The sequence below is a fragment of the Dendrobates tinctorius genome, unplaced genomic scaffold (assembly GCF_039654945.1).
Source record: "Dendrobates tinctorius isolate UK_male_01 unplaced genomic scaffold, ASM3965494v1 ptg000086l, whole genome shotgun sequence".
NCBI lineage: Eukaryota > Metazoa > Chordata > Amphibia > Anura > Dendrobatidae > Dendrobates > Dendrobates tinctorius.
This window is the reverse complement of record NW_027361754.1, coordinates 17309335-17337333: the sequence shown is the minus strand read 5'-3', so window position 1 is coordinate 17337333 and position 27999 is coordinate 17309335. Positions and strand designations below refer to the sequence as shown.

General features: G+C 46.1%; 1 protein-coding gene across 1 annotated transcript; it reads left to right on the top strand.

Moving 5' to 3' along the window:
• Positions 1 to 58: 58 nt before the first annotated feature.
• On the top strand, positions 59 to 27992 carry LOC141097724 (nicotinamide N-methyltransferase-like). Its single transcript, XM_073585098.1, has 3 exons — positions 59 to 278; positions 25540 to 25747; positions 26877 to 27992. The coding sequence occupies exons 1-3, from the start codon at positions 128 to 130 to the stop codon at positions 27304 to 27306; spliced, it is 789 nt and encodes a 262-aa protein (XP_073441199.1). The 5' UTR covers positions 59 to 127; the 3' UTR covers positions 27307 to 27992.
• The last annotated feature ends 7 nt before the right edge of the window (positions 27993 to 27999 follow it).

The following is a 27999-nucleotide window of genomic DNA, read 5'->3' as shown; positions in this document are numbered from 1 at the left end:
TTGTGAATATAATAATTCATCATGTGATAGGTAGTTATATTTTTCTAAAATTGCAAATTGCTTCTTGGTAATCAGATAAAGACCTTGAGTTTACGGAGAGTCATCCTGTCTGACACAAGATTTGACTATGGATTCCTGCACCTGTAAGCTTTATCATGAATGCGTCTTTGATTCCAGACGACATCTGGATGATTATGTTTCAGATAAACCAGACATGTCCTTCATGGAAGATTTTGTGATATTTCCTATTGAAAATTGTAAAAATATTTTCACAAAAGGTATGTATTATTCTATGCTTCACCTTTTTTTGATACCTTGATTAGAGAACAATTTTCTCCTTACAAGATCAATAGTATCTCTTTAAAATCACCGTGTGCATATCCAAAACTCACCCACCACCCTTCTGCCCCTTAAAAATAGATTCTTTTCTTGGCTACAAAATTAATTTTAAACATTTGTATGCTAGTTTTTTTTGGGGGTGTGAGTGATCAGAGTGGGCAACCCTGCTTTTCTTTTCATTTCAACTGAAAGTAGATTAAAGCCTTGGTGGCTGAATTTAATAGAGCAGTAATTACTAGTGTTGAGCATTCCGATACCGCAAGTATCGGGTATCGGCCGATACTTGCTGTATCGGAATTCCGATACCGACTTCCGATATTTTTTCAATATCGGAATTCGGCATCGGAATCGGAAGTTCAAAGTTGATTGACAGACTGACGTCATCATGATGCGCGGTGTGTGCGCATCATGATGCGCCGTCATTTCGGGCCTTCCGGGGGTCTCTGCCGGCCTGCCGGGGGGCTGTGCCGGCCTGCCGGGGGGCTGTGTGGACTGCCCGGGGTCTGTACCGGCCTGCCGGGGGGCTGTGCCGGCCTGCCGGTGGTCTGTGCACCCTGTGGGGGTCTGTACCGGCCTGCCGGGGGGCTGTGCTGGCCTGCCGGTGGTCTGTGCACCCTGTGGGGGTCTGTACCGGCCTGCCGGGGGGCTGTGCCGGCCTGCCGGGGGGCTGTGCACCCTGTGGGGGTCTGTACCGGCCTGCCGGGGGGCTGTGCCGGCCTGCCGGGGGGCTGTGCTGATGTCCGGGGGTCTGTGCAAGCATCGTCCGATGGGACTACAAGTCCCATCGGGCGATGCCTGCTACCATGACAGTGATTGACACATTAGCCAATGATGGGACAGTAGTAGTCCCATCATCCGGCTAATGTGTTAAATGTTAAAAAAAAAATACTACATACATACTACATGCATGCTACATACATACTACATGCTACATACATACTACATGCTACATACATACTACATATATACTACATACATACTACATATATACTACATACATACTACATACATGCTACATACATACTGCATGCTACATACATACTACATACATACTACATACATACTACATGCATGATACATACATACTACATGCATGCTACATGCATGCTACATACATACTACATGCTACATACATACCACATACATACTACATACATACTACATATATACTACATGCATGCTACATACATACTACATGCTACATACATACCACATACATACTACATACATGCTACATACTACATACATACTACATGCATGCTACATACATACTACATGCATGCTACATACATACTACATGCTACATACATACCACATACATACTACATACATACTACATACATACTACATGCATGCTACATACATACTACATGCATGCTACATACATACTACATGCCACATACATACCACATACATACTACATACATACTACATACATACTACATGCTACATACATACCACATACATACTACATACATGCTACATACTACATACATACTACATACATACTACATGCATGCTACATACATACTACATGCATGCTACATACATACTACATGCCACATACATACCACATACATACTACATACATACTACATACATACTGCATGCTACATACATACTACATATATACTACATACATACTACATACATGCTACATACATACTACATACATACTACATGCTACATACATACCACATATATACTACATACATACAATACATTCATACAATACATACATAGACATACAGTACATATAACATAGAGTAACATACTTACCAATACTTGTCACATTGTTCCCCGAAGCCATTGTCTTTTCCGGAATAAATATTAACATAACAAACCACAAAAATACTCACCCACGATCCGAAGCAGTCCACGAGTGTGTCCCACGACGATCTTGGGTAGAGAACGGCAGCATCAGATGATGCTGCCGTTCTCTACGGGCTGCAGGAATCCAATGACGGAAGGTAGGTATCCTTCCGCACTGTATTCCTCCGCCACTTAAAAAAAAAAAAGTCCCTAGTCTCACTTTATGCCATTGCTGCGTGGGAAATTCCCACACAGCAATGGCATAAAGTGAGACTAGGGACTTTTTTTTTTTTTTAAGTGGCGGAGGAATACAGTGCGGAAGGATACCTACCTTCCGTCATTGGATTCCTGCAGCCCGTAGAGAACGGCAGCAACAGCTGATGCTGCAGTTCTCTACCCAAGATCGTCGTGGGACACACTCGTGGACTGCTTCGGATCGTGGGTGAGTATTTTTGTGGTTTGTTATGTTAATATTTATTCCGGAAAAGACAATGGCTTCGGGGAACAATGTGACAAGTATTGGTAAGTATGTTACTCTATGTTATATGTACTGTATGTCTATGTATGTATTGTATGAATGTATTGTATGTATGTAGTATATATGTGGTATGTATGTAGCATGTAGTATGTATGTAGTATGTATGTAGCATGCATGTAGTATATATGTAGTATGTATGTAGCATGTAGTATGTATGTAGCATGCATGTAGTATATATGTAGTATGTATGTAGCATGTAGTATGTATGTAGCATGCATGTAGTATATATGTAGTATGTAGCATGTAGTATGTATGTAGCATGCATGTAGTATCTATGTAGTATGTAGCATGTAGTATGTATGTAGCATGCATGTAGTATATATGTTATGTATGTAGCATGCATGTAGTATATATGTGGTATGTATGTAGCATGCAGTATGTATGTAGCATGCATGTAGTATATATGTAGTATGTATGTTGCATGTAGTATTTATGTAGTATGAATGTAGCATGTATGTAGTATGTAGTATGAATGTAGCATGTATGTAGTATGCATGTTGTATGTATGTAGCATGTAATTTTTTTTTTTTTTTTACATTTAACACATTAGCCGGATGATGGGACTACTACTGTCCCATCATTGACTAATGTGTCAATCACTGTCATGGTAGCAGGCATCGCCCGATGGGACTTGTAGTCCCATCGGACGATGCCTGCACAGACCCCCGGAGCCTGCACAGCCCCCCGGCAGGCCGGCACAGCCCCCCGGCAGGCCGGCACAGTCCCCCGGAGCCTGCACAGCCCCCCGGCAGGCCGGCACAGCCCCCCGGCAGGCCGGCACAGCCCCCCGGAGCCTGCACAGACCACCGGCAGGCCGGCACAGACCACCGGAGCCTGCACAGACCCCCTGGCAGGCCGGCACAGCCCCCCGAAAGGCCCGTACAGACCCCAGAGAGGCTGTACAAGGGCAGGAAAGGGTTTTTCTTATTCCGATACCGGAAGTCCCATAGACTTGAATGGGACTTCCGGTATCGGAATCGGCGATACCGATACTTTTTTTAAAGATCGGCCGATACCATCCGATACGATACTTTGAAGTATCGGACGGTATCGCTCAACTCTAGTAATTACCAACGCTTCTTGAGAGACACATTCAGCTTTGTGAGAGGGTCGTGAGCAACACTCCAATCCCACTAATATCCAGTTTCCAACTCCCCATCAGCACTGGCACCCAGAGCTCCTATTATTTGTAGAATGACAGCTAAAGTTTCCCCACAGAAATAACACCGAGACAATATACTTAAATCCAAGGGTATCCATCTTGACCTCATTTGTTATTCCAGCAACTAGTACTCCCATCACACTATCTCATCACCCTATCCCCTCTATCTGTCTGCATCATACTATATCCAGCTTAGCAATTACTAATATATCTCAACAATTGGAAGGCCATTATATGCACAGTAAGATCTGTTCTTCTGACCAAAGTCACCATCTTGAGATCTCCTCTTTATAGCTGTTTACTAGACGCAATGCTAATGCACTAAATTGGCAAACAGCCTCAGCCACACATCATGGTCTCCTGAGCCAAAGGTTGGGGAACCCTACCATAGGTAATATAGTACCTCAGGGTTTAGAAAATTCAAAGCCCCCACCTCACCCTTTGTTTGCTCAATAATCTACATTGGGGAAAAAAGTATTTAGTCAGCCACCAATTGTGCAAGTTCTCCCACTTAAAAAGATGAGAGACCTGTTATTGACATCATAGGTAGACCACAACTATGAGAGACAAAATGAGAAAACAAATCCAGAAAATTACCTTGTCTGATTTGGCAAGATTTGTTTTGCAAATTATGGTGGAAAATAAGTATATTGTCACCTAAAGATTTCTGACTCCCACATACCTGTAACTTCTTCTTTAAGAGGCTCCTCTGTCCTCCACTCATTGCCTGTAGTAATGACACCTGTTTGAACTTGCTATCAGTATAAAAGACACCTGTCCACAGCTAAAAACAGTCACACTCCAAACTCCACTATGGTGAAGACCAAAAGGCTGTCGAAGGACACCAAAAACAAAATTATAGCCCTGCACCAGGCTGGGAAGACTGAATCTGCATTAGGCAAGCAGCTTGCTGTCATGAAATCAACTGTGGGAGCAATAATAAGAAAATGGAAGATATACAAGACCACTGATAATCTCCCTCGATCTGGGGCTCCACGCAAGATCTCACCCTGTGGGGTCAAAATGATCACAAGAACCGTGAGAAAAAATCCCAGAACCACATGGGTGAACCTAGTGAATGACCTGCATAGAGCTGAGACAACCATAACAAAGGCTACCATCAGTAACACACTACGCTGCCAGGGACTCAGATCCTGCATTGTCTGAAGTGTCCTCTTGCTTAAGCAAGTACATGTCCGGGCCCGTCTGAAGTTTGCTATAGAGCATTTGGATTATCCAGACGAGTATTGGGAGAATGTCAAATGGTCTGCTGAAACCAAAGTAGGACTGTTTGGTAGAAACAAAACTCGTCATGTTTGGAGGAGACAGAATGCTGAGTTGCATCCAAAGAGCACCATACCTAATGTGAAGCACGGCGGTGGTAACATCACGCTTTTGGGCTTTTTCTCTGCAAAGGGACCATGACAACTGATCTGTGTACATGAAACAATGAATGGGGCCATTTATCATGAGATTTTGAGTGCAAACCTCCTTCCATCAGCAAGGGCATTGAAGATGAAACGTGGATGGGTCTTTCAGCATGATAATGATCCCAAGCACACCATCAGGGCAACGAAGGAGTGGCTTCATAAGAAGCATATGAAGTTCCTGGAGTGGCCTAGCTAGTTTCCAGATCTCAACCCAATAGAAAAAAATTGAGGGAGTTGAAAGTGTGCTCAGTGACAGGACCAAAAAATCACTGCTCTAGAGGAGATCTGCATGAGGGAATGGGCCAACCTACCACCAACAGTGTATGCCAACCTTGTGAAGACTAAGAGAAAATGTTTGACCTCTGTCATTTCCAAAAAAGAAGTTATAACAAAATATTGAGATGAACTTTTGTTATTGACCAAATACTTGTTTTCCACCATAATTTGCAAAATAAATCTTACCAAATCAGAAAAGGTGATTTTCTCGATGTATTTTCTCATTTTGATTCTTATAGTTGTAATCTACATACAATGCCAATTACAGACCTCTCTCATCTTTTTAAGTGGGAGAACTTGCACAATTGGTGGCTGATTTTTTCCCCACTGTATACGATGATGAAGGTTACAATTTGTGATGTTCATTTTTAGAGGGGATTTTATTTTATTGCATGTAATACGAAAGGAAAATTTGTACCAGATCTTGCATATTACTTGAACAAATTTGCTAGATAATGCATCACATATTTAAACACTCATTTGATGCAAAATATAGTACCATTTCTTTTTGTTCAGTTTATGCCATCTATGAGCATTCTCCCACTTAGTTTAACCCCTTTCTGCCATTGGTATACCAATGTGTCCAATTTAAGGTTCTGTCTTTGAAGCTGGCTCAGGAGCTGAGCCTGCATAATTCTTCTATAAAATACAGCCATCAACTGAGCCTCTAACATCTGTGAGAGGAGCTAAGCTCAGCCCACTGCAGTTAACCCTTTAAATGTCACTGCCAATTTCTCACTGTGATCATGGTGGACATGTTGTTTTTACGTGACCATTGTCTTTCCATGTTGAGGTGACTTAATAAATTCAATTTTGGTATTTCAAAAAGTGATAAAAATTAGTGATGAGCGAGCATGCTTGTCATTGCTTGTTACTCGCTGGAGCATCAAGGTGCTTTAGATTCTCATTATTCGGCTATTAATTTGAATGCTCGTGTCTGAGGATTGCATCTAAGGTTATTTTATTTTGTGCTCCGATAATATGAATATAGCACCGTTTGTATGCAGATAGGTATCTGACATAATGGCATAGTAAATCAGCTTCAATACTTATTGTGACAATTAGAGTTGAGCGATACCAGCCGATACTTGAAAATATCGGATCGGAATGGATCGGCCGATCTTTTAAAAAAGTATCGGTATCGCCGATTCCGATACCGGGAACCAATGCAAGTCAATGGGGCCAAAATATCGGAATTAAAAAAAACCCTTTCTTTCCTTGTAGGTTAATTCTACATGAAGAAAAACAACTAAGAATAATGTAGAATGTATTGTGGGAGGTGGAGGAGACATTAAAGCCATAGAGGTTTAGCCCAATCAAATGGAATAGCAGGAATTAAACTTTTTTTTTAAAGATGTTAGGAGTTACAAAGATATTGACTATGTTAGCCTCATTTATATTTTGCCAGACATGTATGTCTTCTTCTTCTACTTCCTTTTTTTACATTCTTCTTCTTCTTCTTCTACTTCCTTTTTTTACATTCTTCTTCTTCTTCTTCTACTTCCTTTTTTTACATTCTTCTTCTTCTTCTTCTACTTCCTTTTTTTACATTCTTCTTCTTCTTCTTCTACTTCCTTTTTTTACATTCTTCTTCTTCTTCTTCTTCTTCTTCCTTTTTTTACATTCTTCTTCTTCTTCTTCTTCTTCTTCTTCTTCTTCTTCTTCTTCTTCTTCTTCTTCCTTTTCTTACATTCTTCATATTCTTCTTATTCAACAATTATTATTCTACATATTCAGCTTCTTCATCTTCTTCCTATTCTTCTTCATCATATTCTTGTTTGTGTCAGGCATTCCTGTAGTTGTTATCTAGAAAAGTTAGAAGTTTACACCTTCCGTTCTGCCTGTCACAAAAGATTTACAACAGGATTTGTCCGCGTTCAGTTTGGCCTGCAGCAGCAGGCCTTTTCCAGGGGCACCACGAGGAGGAACGGACTCACCCCCATACACTGCTTAGTCTTCTTCTGCTTATAAATAAGATAATATCATTTGCTCAGAGTATTAGTCTTATGCTTAATGTTCTTCTGCTTTGTTTTTTTTATGCTTCTTTGTCTTCTCTCTCTTGTTGTTCTGCATCTTGGTGGTTGTCTTCCTGTTCTTTGTCCTCTTGAACCAGCTGACGGTACTGGCACCCGGAGGGGCAGCAGAAGGAACAAGAGCCAATGGCACTACCGAGGACCAGCTGACGGTGCTGGAACCCGGTTACTAAGCAGGAGGTACCTGTGCTACAAAGCACTACCAAGGACCAGCAGACGTTGCCGGAACTCGGATACTGAGATGGAGGCACCTAGGCCAAAGGCTCTGACGAGAACCAGCTGACGGTGCTGGAACCCGGAGGGGTAGCATAAGCTGCAAGAGCAAATGGAAATAGCGAGGACCAGCTGACAGTGCTGGCACCCGGAGGGGCAGCAGAAGGAATAAGAGCCAATGGCACAACCGAGGACCAGCTGACGGTGCTGGAACCCGGTTACTAAGCAGGAGGTACCTGTGCTACAAAGCACTACCAAGGACCAGCAGACGTTGCCGGAACTCGGATACCGAGATGGAGGCACCTAGGCCAAAGGCTCTGACGAGAACCAGCTGACGGTGCTGGAACCCGGAGGGGTAGCATAAGCTGCAAGAGCAAATGGAAATAGCGAGGACCAGCTGACAGTGCTGGCACCCGGAGGGGCAGCAGAAGGAATAAGAGCCAATGGCACAACCGAGGACCAGCTGACGGTGCTGGAACCCGGTTACTAAGCAGGAGGTACCTGTGCTCCAAAGCACTACCAAGGACCAGCAGACGTTGCCGGAACTCGGATACCGAGATGGAGGCACCTAGGCCAAAGGCTCTGATGAGAACCAGCTGACGGTGCTGGAACCCGGAGGGGTATCAGAAGTTACCCCTGAAAAGCAAAGTTGGCATGCCGCAAGCTGGCCGCAGTTACCGAATCACACAGTCCTACAGGGGGTGCTTGTCCTACTGGCACTATGGAACAAACCTTTCTTACCAGAACCCGCAGTCCACATAGGAAGCACCTAAACTGCTGGCACCCTAGCCTCGGCTAACCCAACCGCAACACGACATGGCAACTTGGGGTGGCAAACTGACATTGACACTTCCCGGAAACAGCAGGCAGGGCTGGAACCAAGCTGGGCAGGAGGGAGTACCCGTGCCAAAGTCAGTTATGAGCAGCAACTGGCGATGTTGGAGCCCAGGACAAGCACTTAGCAGGCTGAGGCCTGATGTGCTGTCAATTGGGAGGCAGCAGGACAGATTGCCATCAAAACAGCAGGGGAACAGCTGACGTTACTGAACCCCACAAACACAGGAGCTAGTGTTTTACTCTGTGAAGACGGCACTTCCGAGCAACAACTGGCTGTGTTGAAGCCCAGGGACAAGCACGGAGCAGGCTTAGGCTGCATTGAAGAAATTTTAAGATCGGTTGTAGACTACTAATTTGAACCAAGCTCCACTTAGGCCTGTGGCTTCACTGATTTTCGTATTTCCCCTGTCCTCCAACCCCGCCAGTTACAGCTCCGAAGTGGCGTCTGCACAATCCACACTTGTTCCTGTGTTACAGGTGTTCAGTCCGGTCAGTTAATCCCCTGATGTGTGTCCGGCAATGTCGCCTGCTCTGTCCACATTCCCATAATGGGAATGTGGACAGAGCAGGCGACATTGCCGGACACACATCAGGGGATTAACTGACCGGACTGAACACCTGTAACACAGGAACAAGTGTGGATTGTGCAGACGCCACTTCGGAGCTGTAACTGGCAGGGTTGGAGGACAGGGGAAATACGAGAGACAGTGGAGCCACAGGCCTAATTGGAGCACGGTTAAAAATCAGTAGTGGTACGACTGTGTAGGCAGCAGGAGACTTTGCCATCCACACAGCAGGGGATCAGCTGACATTACTGAACCCCACTGAGACACGGGAGCAAGTATCTCTTTCCGTGTGGACGGCACTTCCGAACTACAACTGGCTGTGTTGAAGCCCAGGAAATAGGAGGGTGTAGGCAGAGGCCTACTGTATTTTGAATGAGGTGACAGCAGGAGAGACTGCCATCCACACAGCAGGGGATCAGCTGACATTACTGAACCCCACTGAGACACGGGAGCAAGTATCTCTTTCCGTGTGGACGGCACTTCCGAACTACAACTGGCTGTGTTGAAGCCCAGGAAATAGGAGGGTGTAGGCAGAGGCCTACTGTATTTTGAATGAGTTTACAGCAGGAGAGACTGCCATCCACACAGCAGGGGATCAGCTGACTTAACTGAACCCCACTGAGACACGGGAGCAAGTATCTCTTTCCGTGTGGACGGCACTTCCGAACTACAACTGGCTGTGTTGAAGCCCAGGAAATAGGAGGGTGTAGGCAGAGGCCTACTGTATTTTGAATGAGGTGACAGCAGGAGAGACTGCCATCCACACAGCAGGGGATCAGCTGACATTACTGAACCCCACTGAGACACGGGAGCAAGTATCTCTTTCCGTGTGGACGGCACTTCCGAACTACAACTGGCTGTGTTGAAGCCCAGGAAATAGGAGGGTGTAGGCAGAGGCCTACTGTATTTTGAATGAGGTGACAGCAGGAGAGACTGCCATCCACACAGCAGGGGATCAGCTGACATTACTGAACCCCACTGAGACACGGGAGCAAGTATCTCTTTCCGTGTGGACGGCACTTCCGAACTACAACTGGCTGTGTTGAAGCCCAGGAAATAGGAGGGTGTAGGCAGAGGCCTACTGTATTTTGAATGAGGTGACAGCAGGAGAGACTGCCATCCACACAGCAGGGGATCAGCTGACATTACTGAACCCCACTGAGACACGGGAGCAAGTATCTCTTTCCGTGTGGACGGCACTTCCGAACTACAACTGGCTGTGTTGAAGCCCAGGAAATAGGAGGGTGTAGGCAGAGGCCTACTGTATTTTGAATGAGGTGACAGCAGGAGAGACTGCCATTCACACAGCAGGGGATCAGCTGACATTACTGAACCCCACTGAGACACGGGAGCAAGTATCTCTTTCCGTGTGGACGGCACTTCTGAACTACAACTGGCTGTGTTGAAGCCCAGGAAATAGGAGGGTGTAGGCAGAGGCCTACTGTATTTTGATTGAGGTGACAGCAGGAGAGACTGCCATCCACACAGCAGGGGATCAGCTGACGTTACTGAACCCCACTGAGACACGGGAGCAAGTATCTCTTTCCGTGTGGACGGCACTTCTGAACTACAACTGGCTGTGTTGAAGCCCAGGAAATAGGAGGGTGTAGGCAGAGGCCTACTGTATTTTGAATGAGGTGACAGCAGGAGAGACTGCCATCCACACAGCAGGGGATCAGCTGACGTTACTGAACCCCACTGAGACACGGGAGCAAGTATCTCTTTCCGTGTGGACGGCACTTCCGAACTACAACTGGCTGTGTTGAAGCCCAGGAAATAGGAGGGTGTAGGCAGAGGCCTACTGTATTTTGAATGAGTTTACAGCAGGAGAGACTGCCATCCACACAGCAGGGGATCAGCTGACATTACTGAACCCCACTGAGACACGGGAGCAAGTATCTCTTTCCGTGTGGACGGCACTTCCGAACTACAACTGGCTGTGTTGAAGCCCAGGAAATAGGAGGGTGTAGGCAGAGGCCTACTGTATTTTGATTGAGGTGACAGCAGGAGAGACTGCCATCCACACAGCAGGGGATCAGCTGACGTTACTGAACCCCACTGAGACACGGGAGCAAGTATCTCTTTCCGTGTGGACGGCACTTCCGAACTACAACTGGCTGTGTTGAAGCCCAGGAAATAGGAGGGTGTAGGCAGAGGCCTACTGTATTTTGAATGAGGTGACAGCAGGAGAGACTGCCATCCACACAGCAGGGGATCAGCTGACGTTACTGAACCCCACTGAGACACGGGAGCAAGTATCTCTTTCCGTGTGGACGGCACTTCCGAACTACAACTGGCTGTGTTGAAGCCCAGGAAATAGGAGGGTGTAGGCAGAGGCCTACTGTATTTTGATTGAGGTGACAGCAGGAGAGACTGCCATCCACACTGCAGGGGATCAGCTGACGTTACTGAACCCCACTGAGACACGGGAGCAAGTATCTCTTTCCGTGTGGACGGCACTTCCGAACTACAACTGGCTGTGTTGAAGCCCAGGAAATAGGAGGGTGTAGGCAGAGGCCTACTGTATTTTGAATGAGGTGACAGCAGGAGAGACTGCCATCCACACAGCAGGGGATCAGCTGACGTTACTGAACCCCACTGAGACACGGGAGCAAGTATCTCTTTCCGTGTGGACGGCACTTCCGAACTACAACTGGCTGTGTTGAAGCCCAGGAAATAGGAGGGTGTAGGCAGAGGCCTACTGTATTTTGAATGAGTTTACAGCAGGAGAGACTGCCATCCACACAGCAGGGGATCAGCTGACATTACTGAACCCCACTGAGACACGGGAGCAAGTATCTCTTTCCGTGTGGACGGCACTTCCGAACTACAACTGGCTGTGTTGAAGCCCAGGAAATAGGAGGGTGTAGGCAGAGGCCTACTGTATTTTGAATGAGGTGACAGCAGGAGAGACTGCCATCCACACAGCAGGGGATCAGCTGACGTTACTGAACCCCACTGAGACACGGGAGCAAGTATCTCTTTCCGTGTGGACGGCACTTCCGAACTACAACTGGCTGTGTTGAAGCCCAGGAAATAGGAGGGTGTAGGCAGAGGCCTACTGTCTTTGTAATGCGGAGACAGCAGGAGAGACTGCCATCTCCACAGCAGGGGATCAGCTGGCAATGATGAACCCCACTAACACTTGAACGAATGTGTTTGGCTCTGTGGAGACGACACTTCTGAACACCAACTGACGCTGTTGGAGCCCAGGATTAGGCGAGGAGCAGGCTGTGGCCTACTGGATTTTGGCAGGTGAAGGCAGCTGGAGACTTGCCATCTCCACAGCAGGGGAACAGCTGGCAGTGCTGAACCCCACTAACACTCTAACGAAGGTGTTTGGCTCTGTGGAGACGACACTTCTGAACACCAACTGACGCTGTTGGAGCCCAGGATTAGGCGAGGAGCAGGCTGGGGCCTACTGGATTTTGGCAGGTGAAGGCAGCAGGAGACTTGCCATCTCCACAGCAGGGGAACAGCTGGCAGTGCTGAACCCCACTAACACTCTAACGAAGGTGTTTGGCTCTGTGGAGACGACACTTCTGAACAACAACTGACGCTGTTGGAGCCCAGGATTAGGCGAGGAGCAGGCTGGGGCCTACTGGATTTTGGCAGGTGAAGGCAGCAGGAGACTTGCCATCTCCACAGCAGGGGAACAGCTGGCAGTGCTGAACCCCACTAACACTCTAACGAAGGTGTTTGGCTCTGTGGAGACGACACTTCTGAACAACAACTGACGCTGTTGGAGCCCAGGATTAGGCGAGGAGCAGGCTGGGGCCTACTGGATTTTGGCAGGTGAAGGCAGCAGGAGACTTGCCATCTCCACAGCAGGGGAACAGCTGGCAGTGCTGAACCCCACTAACACTCTAACGAATGTGTTTGGCTCTGTGGAGACGACACTTCTGAACACCAACTGAAGCTGTTGGAGCCCAGGATTACGCATGCCGCATGCAGAGGCCAATGGGCAGCGGTTTTTATGGAGGTTGTGGACTACTACTGATTCTAACCATGCTCCACTTAGGCCTCTGGCTCCACTGTCTCTACTATTTACCCTGGCCTCCAACCCCGCCAGCTACATCTCTGAAGTGGCGTCAGCACAATCTACACTTGTTCCTGTGTTACTGGTGCTCAGTCCCGTCAGTTGATCCCCTGATGTTTGTCCGGCAAGTTCGCCAGCTCTGTCCTCATTCCCACTACTGGTTATGGGAATGTGGACAGAGCAGGAGACCTTGCCGGACACACATCAGGGGATAAACTGATGGGACTGAGCCACAGGAACACAGGAACAAGTGTAGATTGTGCTGACGCCACTTCAGAGATGTAGATGGTGGGGTTGGAGGTCAGGGGAAATAGTAGAGACAGTGGAGCCAGAGACCTAAGTTGGGCACGGTTAAAAATCAGTAGTGGTTTGAATGTTGATGGAGCTGGTGACTTTGCCGTCCACACAGCAGGGGATCAGCTGGCATTACTGAACCCCACTAACACAGGAGCTAGTGTGTTTCTCTGTGCAGACGACACATCTGAGCGACAACTGGCTGTGTTGAAGCAAAGGGATTATAGTTCAGGTGGTAGAAAAATGAACACACCAGCAGACCTGGATACAGTTGCCAACCACTAATTTAGTCTGTAAGAGGAATGGCAAAGTCTTTGGAGATCCAGGCCTTGTTCATTTTCAGAAAAGTCAGCCGGTCAACATTATCGGAAGATAGTCGCGTGCGACGGTCTGTTAGTACACCACCTGCGGCACTAAAGACACGTTCCGATAATACACTGGCAGCAGGGCAAGCCAGCACCTCCAATGCATACTGGCTAAGCTCTGGCCATGTATCCAGCTTAGAGACCCAAAACTTGAAGGGGGAAGAGCCATCTGGGAGTACAGCGACAGGGCAAGACATGTAGTCTGACACCATCTGACGGAAGCGTTGCCTCCTGCTGACTCGAGGCGTCGCTGATGGTGTAGACAATTGTGGTGGACACACAAAACTTTGCCACATTTGGGCCATAGTGGTCTTGCCTTGTGCTGCGGCGCTGCCTCTGCTCCCTCTTTGTGCAGAGTTTCCTCCACTGCCTCGACGCACAGAGCTGCTTTGTAAAGCACTAGCAACAATGCTGTCGGGTGGAATGGAAAACATTATGGACTGCACCAGTGACTCTTCGTACTCCTGCATTTTACGCTCCCGGTTCAACGTTGGTATGAGCCTTTGTACGCTGTCCCGGTAGCGAGGATCTAGGAGGGTGTACACCCAATAATCAGCCGAGACGAGAATGTGGGCGATGCGGCGGTCGTTTCTCAGGCACTGCAGCATGAAATCAACCATGTGCTGCAGACTCCCAACTGCCAAAGAACCGCTGTCCCCTGTTTGAGGCGTGACCTCGGCCTGCTCTGCATCACCCCACCCTCGCTGTACATACTGAGTAGAGGTTTGTGTACCTCCCTCCTCTGGAGAGATGTCTTCCTCCTCCATCGACTCCTCCTCATCCTCCTCACAAAGTGTCCCCTGCCTAGGCCTTTGTGAGGAAACACGTAGCGCAGACTGTCCAGAAGCAGATGGCATTTGGGACTCCTCATCCTCCACCTCTTCTGAAACCTCATCCCTTAGTGCTTGCAGTGTTTGTTGAAGCAGGCAGATAAGGGGGACAGTCATGCTGACTAGTGCATCATCTGCACTCGCCATCCGCGTGGATTCATCGAAGGCACGCAAAACGAGGCAGATGTCCTTCATAGAGGCCCACTCAATGGTGCTGAAGTGTGAACGGCGCACAGTGCGACTTGTTTGCGCCTGATGCAGCTGGTACTCCATGACTGCTGCCTGCTGCTCACACAACCGCTCCAACATATGTAACGTTGAATTCCACCGGGTGGGTAGGTCACATATGATGCGATGTTCCGGAAGGCCAAATTGTCGCTGCAGAGCAGCGAGGCGCGATCTTGCCGTGCTGGAACGTCGCAAGTGAGCGCACTCTATGCGGACCTTGTGCAACAGTGCAGCAAGATCCGGATAGTCCCTCAGAAAGCTCTGCACGACCAAGTTAAGAACATGTGCCAGACATGGGATGTGTGTGAGGTTGTCTAGGCCAAGAGCTGCCACCAGATTTCGGCCATTGTCACACACTACCAAGCCCGGCTGGAGATTCGCTGGCCCAAACCACACATCGCTCTCCAGCTTGATAGCATTCCAGAGCTCCTGCGCTGTGTGGCTTCGATTCCCCAAAGAAATTAATTTGAGTACAGCCTGTTGACGTTTCGCCACGGCTGTGCTCATATCGGTCGTAACAGGCTCCTGCTCTGCTGTTTCTGAGGAACTTGAGTAGGAGGAGGAGTCTATGTGTACAGACTGGAGTCCTGCAATCCGTGGCGTTGGAAGAACACGTACAGCGCCACTCTCCAGATCCGTACCCGGCTCCACAACATTGACCCAGTGGGCAGTGAGGGAAAGGTATCGTCCCTGTCCATGGTTACTGGTCCACGCATCGGTGGTCAGGTGGACCTTGCTACTAACGGCGTTTAGTAGCGCATGTTTTATTTTGCCCTCAACATGTTTCTGCAGGGCAGGGACGGCTCGCCTGCTGAAATAAAAGCGGCTGGGCACGTTGTATTGGGGGACTGCCAATGCCATTAAGTCCCGGAAGGTGTCAGTGTCCACCAGCCTGAATGACAGCATTTCAACTGCCAGAAGTTTGGCAATGCCAGCATTCAGAGACTGTGCTCGGGGATGGTTTGCCGAGTAAGGGCGCCTTTTATCCCATGCCTGTGCTACCGATGGCTGTGATGGATGGGAACGTGCTGCTATGGGTGTAATCTGACAGGGTCTCCGGACAACAGTGGCAGAGGTTCTTCCTTGGCGATCCTGTGAGGAAGCCGAACCAGCAGTGTGTGAGCTGGAGGAAGAGGGCCCAACACGAACTGAAGAGGTGGTAGGTGGTGCTGTACGTTGGCCTACGTCTTCAGGGTGTCTCTGCAACTCCAACTCGTGCTTGGTGCGCACATGTTTCCACATATTTGTGGTATTGAGGTTGCTGACATTTCTCCCTCTTTTGACTCTCTGATGACACAGCTTGCATTTGACAAAGCAAATGTCATCTGCAACTGTGTCAAAAAAGGACCACGCACTGCAACTCTTGTGAGCGCCCGGTTTGCCTTTGGAAGGAGGAATGCTCCTAACGGGTGCCGAAGTGGAGGGTACAGGCAACCAAGTCTTCCCCCTCCCTCTGCCTCCTGTTTTGGCCGGTAGGGGAATCTCTTCCTCCGAGCTGCTCCCACCACCTTCCTGTTGCTCACGCCATGATGGGTCAAGGACCTCATCATCTTCCCTCCCCTCTTCAAACAGCTGCTTCTCCGGGGTTGTCTCGCCAGCACCGTACGCACCAGAAAGTGGCAACTGAGTCTCGTCATCATCTGATGCGTACTGAGGTGTGCTGACCATAGGCACTGGCCCACTCGCCTCTTCAGATTCAGAGGGACAAAGAAGTTGCGCATCACTGCATACTCCCTCTTCTTCACATTCAGGAATGCTGCTTGGCTGGCCCCCTCTTTCCAAGCCAACAGATTCCGAGAACAGAAGTAGAGACTGTGATGGCTCCTGTCCATGTCTCTCTGACTGCCTGGGCACTTTGGCAGGTGGTGAAGAGACAGATGGTTGCTCTTCGGTGCTCTGACCCTGAGAGGATGCGGAAGTAATTGAAGTCGATGCGTTAGCTGCCATCCATCCGACAACGGCTTCAATTTGTTCCTCCCGCAGCAGTGGGGTACGTTGAGGTCCTACAAAGCTGCGCATAAAGGACTGTTGCCTGCTAAAACTGGGGGATGCTGATCCACTGGTGCCCGCAGCAGGCCCAGGATCCCCACGTCCTCTACCTGTAGAATCCCCACGTCCTCTCCCTGCAGAATCCCCACGTCCTCTCCCTGCTGAAACTCCACGCCCACGCCCACGCCCACGCGCCTTACTCCCTGCCTTCTTCATCTTGCAAGACTGCTTAAGATAGGCAAAAAAGTACAAAGGGGGGCCTTAGTGTGCTTATTCCTGAACAGCTGGTTACAGGTACAAGAAACACTAATTTTATGAAGTGTGTGTGTGTGTGGACTAGACTTTAATAGGAGCTGATGTGGCCTACACAAGTTCAAAATGTAGTGTTTGGTGAACTTTTTTTGTGGTTTCTTTGTTGGAAACAAACTCAAAGTATGTGAACAAAGAATTGAAACTGATAGTATCACCAACTTTTTGGAGCTATTACAATGCAGGCAGGTAACCTACAATGCAAAAGATGAGGCTCCAAAAAAATTGGGTAATACTAATCTGGCTGCGCCGGCAGGGCACAAGCCAGAAAAAAAGGCTCCTCTATCTACTCCTATATAGTGTTTGCAACCAACCAATGTTGATGGATACGGATGGATGCACACTAATAGGAGAAGAAAAAATGAGCTGCACTCAAAGACAAATATGTGTGAGGCAGTGACGCACGTTGAGCGTCCTACAACCAGACGTAGCTGCAGGACACTCTACTCAGCGTGAGCTGCACTCACACACAGTCAGAGGCCTCTCAGACAGCCGTCAACAGTGCAGCTAAGTGGGCACTGGCACTGACAGGCTGCAGAAAGGCTCCGCTGTGTACTCCTTTATAGTGTTTGCAACCACCGTAGATGGAGACGGATGGATGCACACTAATAGAAGAAAAAATGAGCTGCACTCAAATAAAAATATGTGTGAGGCACTGACGCACGCTGAGCGTCCTACAGCCAGACGTAGCTGCAGGACACACTACTCAGCGTGAGCTGCACTCACACACAGTCAGAGACCTCTCAGACAGCCGTGAACAGTGCAGCAAAGTGGACACTAGCACTGAAAGGCTGCAGAAAGGCTCCGCTGTCTACTACTAGTGTTTGCAACCAACGTATATGGATACGGATGGAAGCACACTAGATTGAAATTATGTAAAAAATGCAGCTCAAAAAATAAAAGATGTATGAGGCAGCAGTGATCACACTGGGTGGCCTACAGCCTGACGTGGCTGCAGGACCCACTCCACAGCGTGAGCTGCACTCACACAGCCCTTGCAGACAGCTGTGAACACTGCTGCTAGGGCAAAGAAGGCTACAGTGGTGGTTTATGTAGCCTGGGTAAAGCACTAGATGTTTGGTGGAATCGCTATTTCTAACTGTCCCTCACAGTCTTCTACAGCAGCCTGTCCCTAACTGAATTCACAGCAGAGTGACCAGAAATGGCGGCTGCGGTGGCTTTTATAGTGCATCATGACATCATTTCGGCAGCCAATCACAGCCATGCCAATAGTTAACATGCCTACATGCCTAACAGGATGTGCCCACACTTCGGAGGATTCCCATTGGCTTAATCAAAGCAAGCAGGCTCATAGCATGATGGGAACTTCCTATTCCGATTCCGATTCCGGAATCCGATATGACAAAAGTATCGGAATTAAGTATCGGAATTCCGATACCGCTAATATCGGCCGATACCCGATACTTGCGGTATCGGAATGCTCAACACTAGTGACAATACATATGATACATTCATGTTTTTAGTGGAAATTTTCTATGGGGATATTAAGACTTTTGTGGGTATAGTGCTACGCTAATTAAGCTCCTTTAGTCTATATTTACTTTATATGTGAGTGGTGTGAAATAACTTAGGGTATCTGGACTCTCTACCTCTTTCTTACACTATATTTGATTGTATATATAAACCATCTTTTTGCATTCATGAAGACCTCACGATAAAATACTGTACAAGTGGATACAGGCCATCTGGCTCTCTTTTTCTTACTTTACGTCTTATAGGGAGGTGTAGGAGAATAGGGACAGCCATCGCATGTGCAAGGGCGCCATTCTCGTTTTTCTTAGGGTGCCACCCTCCGCACCTAGATAGGTGTCCAGGTAGGAAACGCATATAGCGTCAGTTCACTCTTTTCCACACATCGGCTGAGTGAAACTGATATTAGGGTGTAGCACTAATTATCACTTTTTTATATACCCGTTCTGATCCCTTTCTTTTTCGTTTTTTCTTTTTGTTGAAGTATTTTTTGGCTATTTTCTACAGTATTTATTGACTTTTGCTATGGCAGAGTCTTTTTGTCATGGTCACTGTGGGATGAATGTGAGATGATGCGGGTATTGTGAGGCAGGGGTGACAGGGCACGGAGGTGAATGTGAGAGGTGGTATTGTGAGGCAGGGATGACAGGGCATGGGGGTGAATGTGAGAGGATGGGGGTATTGTGAGGCAGGGGGGGACAGGGCACGGGGGGTGAATGTGAGAGGATGGGGGTATTGTGAGGCGGGGGGGCAGGGCACGGGGGGTGAATGTGAGAGGATGGCGGTATTGTGTGGCAGCAGGGACAGGGCCCAGGGGGTGAATGTGAGAGGATGGGGGTATTGTGAGGCAGGGAGGATGGAGCACGGGGGTGAAGGAGAGAGGATGGGGGTATTGTGTGGCAGCAGGGACAGGGCTCAGGGGGTGAATGTGAGAGGATGGGGCTATTGTGAGGCAGGGAGAATGGGGCACGGGGGTGAATGGGAGAGGATGGGGGTATTGTGAGGTAGCAGGGACAGGGCCCAGGGGGTGAATGTGAGAGGATAGGGGTATTGTGTGGCAGTGGGGACAGGGCACATGGGGTGAATGTGAAAGGATGGGGGTATTGTGTGGCAGCAGGGACAGGGCAAAGGGGGTGAATGTGAGAGGATGGGGGTTTTGTGAGGCAGGTGGGACAGAGCACTGGGGGGTGAATGTGAGAGGATGGGGGTATTGTGGGGTCAGGGGGATAGAGCACTGCAACCTTTATGACTGGAAGAGCAAGGCTGCCTGGAGGAATAAAGTTAATTTCCTTCTGGTAAAGGGGCACTCAGTGCGGGTGTTACAAGGTGTCAGAAGGCTATTAACTATTATACTTTGTATTAGAGGAGCAGTGGGGACATCATTATATGTATTGGGTAACTCTGGGGCACATCATCCTGTATGTACGGGAGCTGCGGGCTCATTATACTGTATGTAAGGGAGCTCTGGGCCTATTATACTGTGCATAGGGGAGCTGTGGGCCTACCATACTGTGTACAGGGGAGCTATGGGATCATCATGCAGTGTATAGTTGATTTTTGGCCCAGAATACTGTATATAGATGAGTTATACATGGGGAACTCAGGGGACATTATTAAAGGAAGTATCACGTGGACCCGTCCTGTGTGACGTGACCAGCAGGCCGGTAACTAGAACAACAGGACGCGGCACGTGATACTGTCCTGTGTGACACGGCTCGCAGGCCAGTAACTAAAACTACAAGACAAAGGGAAGGGAAACAGTTACAACGGTGGGCCCTGCGATAGGGAAGGGGGACGTGGAGACCATGGAGCACAGTGTTCCTAATGCTCCTAACGTTCCCTATGCCGTTTCCGCACAGGGCGCCGATCAGAAACCTGTCGCCCTAGCACACCCTACACCTATCCCTTGCTAAGGAGCTGGGTGGCGCAGGCACTGGCCCCACCGCTGTACTAATACACACTAAGGAAAAACACAAACAGGGAAACACCACTTAGCTTTACTCTGTTGCACTTGCTCCTAGCAACAGAGTCCACCACCAGCATGCAGCTCTCCTCCTGAATCGCTGCCACCAAGCTCTGTCAGAGCTACAAGGAAATCCCCTATGACTCCTTTCACACCAGGACTAAGACAGTGCTGCAAGGAACGCTCTCCAGCTCCTTCCTCCACCAAGGATGGTTGAAATGAACACTATCACCAACACTGATTGTAACACCTGTGACTCTTTTTATAGCAGAGTCAGCAATCACACCTGCATTATAATCATGTGCACTTAGCTAAAGAAACTAGAGTGCAATGATGCTCACCACCACCGGGGGTAAACTTAGAACAAACGACACCACAGTGCAATAATCCTAATGGCCACCGGGGGCAAAAACCAACCTTAAGCACAGCTTAGGAAAAAAAAAGGTTACCTGTGCTTTTTATCAGTCCTGATCCAGCATGGATCATGACAGGAAGTCTGTCACCCCATTTTAGCCCTATCAGCTGCCGGCACCACCATCGGGGGCTTATCTACAGCATTCTGTAATGCTGTAGATAAGCCCCCGATGTAACCTGAAAGATAAGAAAAAAGAGTTAGATTAAACTCACCCCGGCGTTCGGTCTGGTCCGATGGGTGTCGCCGTCCTGTCCGGCAACTTCCATCTTCATATGATGATGTCCTCCTCCTTGCTTCTCCCTCGGCTCCTGTGCAGGCGTACTTTATCGGCCCTGTTGAGGGCAGTGCAGAGTACTGCAGTGCCCAGGCGCCGGACCTCTCTGACCTTTCACGACGCCTGCGCAGATAAAGGGCAGATAAAGTACGCCTGCGCAGGAGACGAGGGAGAAGCAAGGAGGAGAACGTCATCGTATGAAGATGGCAGGCACTGGATCGGACTGCGACACCTACCGCCCCCCCGGTGAGTATAGTCTAATGTGTTTTTCTTATCTTTCAGGTTTCATAGGGGGCTTATCTACAGCATTACAGAATGCTGTAGATAAGCCCCTGATGGCGGTGGCCGCAGCTTATAGGGCTAAAATGGGGTGACAGATTCCTTTTAAATGTTAAGTGGGCACTTAAACATTATTGTTATAGGGGCTCTCAGTATTGTGACCATCAAAGTTGCACATGGAGTACTTTCTAGGGACAAAATTTGGAGGGCACACGCACAGGAAATTAATATTTTCTTGGGGGCAATTTTACCATCTAGAGATCACAAAGGAGGCATTATTACAATGTAAGGGGCATAGTGGTGGAATTACTATGCGGGGCAGTAAGAGGAGCTCTGCTTTTGTACCACACAGCAGGTGCAGTAATAGGGGTACATACGGCAGCAGCTGCTCAGCATTGGGGTATCGGTAGGATGAGAAGTTTGTGCAGGTTGGGAATACATTTGCACATGTAAACACGAGAAGCAATGGGATGAAACTGAATGGGAGAAGATGCAGATTATATATTAGAAAAAACTTTTTAACAGTGAGGGTGAGCAATGAGTGGAACAGGCGGCCATGAGAGGTGGCAAGTTCTCCTTCAATGGAAGTCTTCAGAGGCTGGACAGACATCTGTCTGCGATGGTTTAGTGAATCTTGCATTGAGCAAGGGGTTGGACACGATGACCCTGGAGGTCCCTTCCAACTATAACATTCTAGGATTTCATGATTCTACATCTGAATGGGGCAGGAAATGTGAAAAGTCAGAGGAGTCTTTGCTGTAATCTCTGTTAATGAGTCCTGGCTGGAGAAGTTGACATGTTGGTCTGTGCCAGATGGAAAAGATGGGAAAAGTGAATGACTCCACCAGAAACAACGTCCTCTGTAAGTCACCATCTATAACTGTGCAGTCATCTCTATATGTCCTGCAGGACTGGGAATCTACCACTGACCATATGGCAGTAATATCAGTGCTGGTCTTTGTATAGACTTATTTTCAATAACAGTGTGGTCATCTCCTGAGGTTCCCATATACCACCATAGTTATAATCATGATTACCTGGTTAGGTGCCACAGGCAGACACAGACAGAAAGGGCCCCTGTGCAAGAACAATATATGAGCCCTTTGCAGCCCAAGAGCTCCTAAAAATGCAAAATTGCACCTTTTTTGAAGGTAGAAATGGGCCCCCTTACCTCTTGCGCCCATGTGAGGCCAGCGGCCACGCAGGTTGCAACAATGATATGTCCTCTGGTTAGGGGCCCAATCAGATGTTTCGCCCCCCCCCCGAGCTGAACCCCTAGCTATGCCTCTGCTCTGATTGAATGGCCACACAGCGCCATCAAGTCTATATAAGACCTCAGCACAGTGTACCAATGGAAACAGGCAGAGCAGGGAGAGGTGCTGCTGACCTAAGGAAAGAGTTTAAGCTGCATATAGGCAGGGATTAGGCACCATTAATATTTCTTTCAAGTGCAAAAACAGCCCTTTTATAGGCTAATTATAATCAATATTAATATTGCTGTTAGCAACACTCAAGTAGAGTTTGTGAAGAAGGGGTAGTGTAGGACTTGATAGTATTAATTACACATGTTTCCTGCTGCAACTCTTGCCAAAAGCTGGATCAAGCCGCTTGGAGGAAATCATGAAACCAGGAATTGAAACTTGAGGGAGACAATTTGCATATTCCTAGTGCATTTTGGGAAGAGTAAAGAGTCCCTGTGAGTCTGAGTCTTTACAGTGATTCCACAGAAATTTGTTTCGTTCAACATGGAGAAGAAGATTACCAATATTGTGTGCTGCAATGTGTGCTATTTATTTATAGACTTTCCAGAGGAAAAGACAAACTTTACGTGCCAGAAAGCTTGTGACACTGTTAGAGGATAAGGTGCAAAGTCTTCAGGAGAGAATAGCTACACTGAAGCTCATCAAAGAGCTTCTTGGGTCATGCTGAGTTGTCAGTGTTTTGTTTGATAGCTAGGCTGTTCGACTTTGTGCTGAGCTGTGTGTGAATTGATTGACAACTTGGCTGTCCAATCTGTGACTGAGGGGGTGCAGGCCTTTCTCCAGGTGTTCTATGTTCTGTAGACTACCCAAGCTATTTAACTGAACTGTCTGCCCCTGATAACTGCCAGATGTAGTTTGTGCTTCTTGGTGAGTGTTTGCCTGATTCTGTTGTTCTGAGTTTTGATCTTCTGCTGCCTGACCCTTTGGACTGTCTTCTGACGATCCCTTTCTCTTGTCCGTTTGTTTTAATCCGCAATCTTCTGAAATTTTGACCCTTGTTATGTAACCTGACTTACGCCTGTGTCTTTTCACTTGGTTATCTAAGTATTCTCTTGGTAATGACCCTTGAACGTATGACTTCTCTGCCTCACGGTCTGTCCATGAGTAGTGACTAGCATCACAATATCTATCTCAAAATTCTGTAAATCAAAAAATTAACATGTCTTTCTAAAAACAAGCCCTCCCGCAGCTCCTTTGATGTAAAATGAAAGTGATTTGAGTCTAGGAAAATGGCATCACAGGCAAAATTTTTAATTATGAATTTTCAAATGTTTATCACCACTTAGATAACAATAAAAAAAATTGCACAATATTGGTATTGCCATAATTGTATTGATGTTAAGAGTCATACTGGCAAATCACATTTACCATACAGTGAATACCATAAAAACACAATTTAAAAAACAATTGCACTTGGAACTTGTACTGCGCTTAGAATTTTTTTTACCTTTTCCATCACTTTGAATGGTAAAATTAATGCTGTCATTCAAAACTAAACATTACACAAAAACAAGCACACATACAGTATATTGATGAAAAAATAAGTACAGTATGTTCTTGCTCTTGGCAAAAAGGGTGGAAAAATCACAACTGCTGAAACAGAAAATCGCCCAGTTAGGGTTTAATTAAAGTTGTACTAGCATATTTTTACAAATTCAATGCTAAATAAGTAGCACTATTCTATTTGTGTAATACTTTTTTAGTTCAGTTACGTTGACACATAGTATACTCTTTCATAATGTGAAGCTGAGTCTTGTGATCCCAGTATTAGCATGGGTCCTGTACATGCTCTTCTTGTAGTTAGGAAACAGTCTGTATCTTTCTGAGAGCTACAATATGACATCATTACTTATCAAACTGACTCTGGAGCTTAGACCTTTCCTCACCCCATCCAACTCCACTTTCCTTGTTTCTCTGTAGCTTCCTTCATGGAGATAAAAATATAATTTTCCCTTGTATAAGAAAGAAGTGACATAGACGGTACAATGAGATACAAAGCTTCCCTATCCCCTATCACTCAGTCTACAAATAAAATGGGCCAAATATCTATTACATTCCATGAGATGCAGCTACACATTTTTGTCCCTTACCTCATGTTCGAAAGAGCTGACAAGTTGCAGATTATCACATGCAGGAGGCGGAAGCATTATTACATTGGCTATACAGAGACTGCCGTGGTACATTGCCATACAAGGAATTCAATAAAACTCTGCATTATAAAGCTACATATCATAGAAAATATTGAAAACATTGTAATATAAAGCTATTTCACATAAGATACATTTAAAACTGATTCATCACTGCCAGCATTAGATAGAACTCAGCGTAAGCAAAGAAGAGTAAGCATTGTTATCAAAATTTGCTTCTTTACAAAGCCATAGGCATTATATGTAGGCTGTATTAGGAGAACCAAATCAGAAGGTGTTCAGTAATCCCAATAGCAGAAAAACCAATGTGACAATATTTGTGCTCTTCTCTTATATTTGGGTATTAAAAAACCTATGCTCACATGTTTTGCTGAAAGTCATTATTTATCTACATCTGTGAGGGTTTAACATATCTGATTTGTAATCTTCAACTCCTTTTTTCTGACAGGTCATATTAAAGGAGACATTGTGATTGACCTCAGTCTTGGCTCCTTGATTCATCATTTATATGCAGCCTGTGATTATTTCAAATACATCATAGTGCTGAAGGCCAGTGAAAGATGCATCATGGAGCTGAAAAGATGGGTGGACTCACGTACAGGAGCATTTAGCTGGGACCATGCCGTAAAAGTACATGTTGATGTAGATCGACAAAGGTAGACTATTTGTCCAAATATTGCTCAAATCCATTGTCTATGTGCCTATACTGTAACTACTATAATTTTCCATCTATCTGTTTAAAGGCTTATATTTTGTCAAACTGTAGCAAATTTGGTAGCACTTTTATGGCTTATATAATGCTTTGATCACTTTATATTTCATTTCTTAGGGGAGGTACTGTGTTCAGGATTTGATGGTTTGATTTTTTTCTTTCTTATTTGTGTTTACCACTAAGGTTAAACAATTTTATATTTTGAGAGTTCAGACTTTTAGAAATGTTCCAATACCAAATAAAGTATGCTTTAGAATTTATTATTGAAGGGTATACTACAAGTAATGATCTTCTATGAAGCCCAGACAGTGGCTTGGCTTCATAGGTGTTACAAAAATGACAGTGATATAGCCCTTTAGTAGGCAGCAGCTGCCAGGGCAAACAATTATCATCATGTGATGGGGGGCTATTGGTATTTGGACAGATGCTCTCACTATAACTGCACCATTAAAATGCTGAAAGCAGATATTGAGGAGAGGGAAAGCTTAGGGGAAAGGTAGAGAGCGGAATCCCAGAGTTGGCTAAGAGTCAAAGACTAATTCAGTCATTCTGCATATACTCAGCTCTCCATGTGTATATATATACTTCCGTGATTATCAGCTTGCAACAAACCACTACTAACAGATTCTGCACTTGGTCTTAACCACATGGCTGAGAATAGACCTATAGATGACTGTTTTAGGTTTTTTGTCCTTCAGTGTTGAGCGGGATTTGGCTAGAAGAGTGTAGTGCACTTAATGAAGCTTCAGGGAAGTAATGTCTCTCTTTAACAAAACCAGTTGTGTTTGGAGATGTACAGGTCATGCACCATGGAAAAATGTATGCAAAGTAGCTTAATCACAGTATTCTTTAATTCCATCTTGTGTCACCTTGTAGAAGTCTCTACCCAAAAAGTCAATGTATGACATTTTAATGAGAAAGACTCACTTATACTGTACTTAAAACACAACTTTTGCCGATTTTAAGTCTTCCTTTCCATACTGAAAGCCACAAATTCAGAACTGAGCTTTCTTTTGCTCTTTTGAGTATGATTGGGAGATAATCACTTTCTTCATTTTTCTCATCTCTTTCAGTGACAAGTTAAAGGAAAAAGAAGAAAAAATGAGATTGGCAATTCAACATGTTATGAAATGTAACCTTGAAAAAGAAAATATGTTGGATCCGATCGTCTTACCACAAGCTGATTGTATCATCAGTGCTTGGTTCTTAGGTGCTATTAGCAAAGATCAAGATGAATACATCCGATATCTCAAAAAAGTCTCAGTGTTGCTAAAACTTGGAGGACACATTATATTAGTCGGGGATTTAGGCACAACCTATTTCATAATCGGGAAAGAAAAGCTCCATTATCTTAACTATGATGAGGAATTTGCTAGGAAAGCTCTGGCTGAAGCAGGTTTTGTAGTTGACTATTGTAAGGTTAAGAAGAGAAGGACTGTCAGTGACCTTATTGACTATAAGGCCGTCATAGTCATTGCTGCTCACAAAGAGAGGGAGGTCTAAATAGAAGCTAATTAATTAGGTCTGCATGTCAAGTGTGTATATGCATAGCTTTTAGACAGGATCCAATAATTACTAAAGACTTCTATAATCTTATATGTTGTATTTGCTTGGAAAATTTACAGAGTCTACATAATTTGCTTAAGTAGATTCTAATATAAAAAATATTTTTTTTTTGTTACACAGATGTAGCATTTTTAACCTTATTGATAACTAGTAGAATACCTGCGGCTTTGCTCGCGGAAAATATGTTAAGCTGATCAGGGCGTATCTTATCCTTTAGCCATATACTGTAAGTAAATGAGCATGTGGAAGACCTCTTTTTTGCCACTAAATTTAATACATTCAACACTGACTTTCACCAAAAATGTAACACTATGTAATTACGTCCATGAGCTCGATCAGTTTTTATTTAAAAACCCTTGCTGTTAAATCATGTCGATCAGAGGGGCCCTGACCATTCAGAAGCTCTTACCTTATCTCTGGCCAAGTTGGATTATATGTAACTGTAATAAACAAATCAGGATGACCATATATCTGAACATATGTCATGGGGTCCTGAGCATACTGATGCATAAGTCTGGGACTTCCAGAAAATGTAGCCAGTAAAATAAACATACGCCCAATATCAGCCATGTTTCCATCATTAGCAACAGTATCCCTAAAATAAAAGTATTCATCCACTATAAGCTTGTT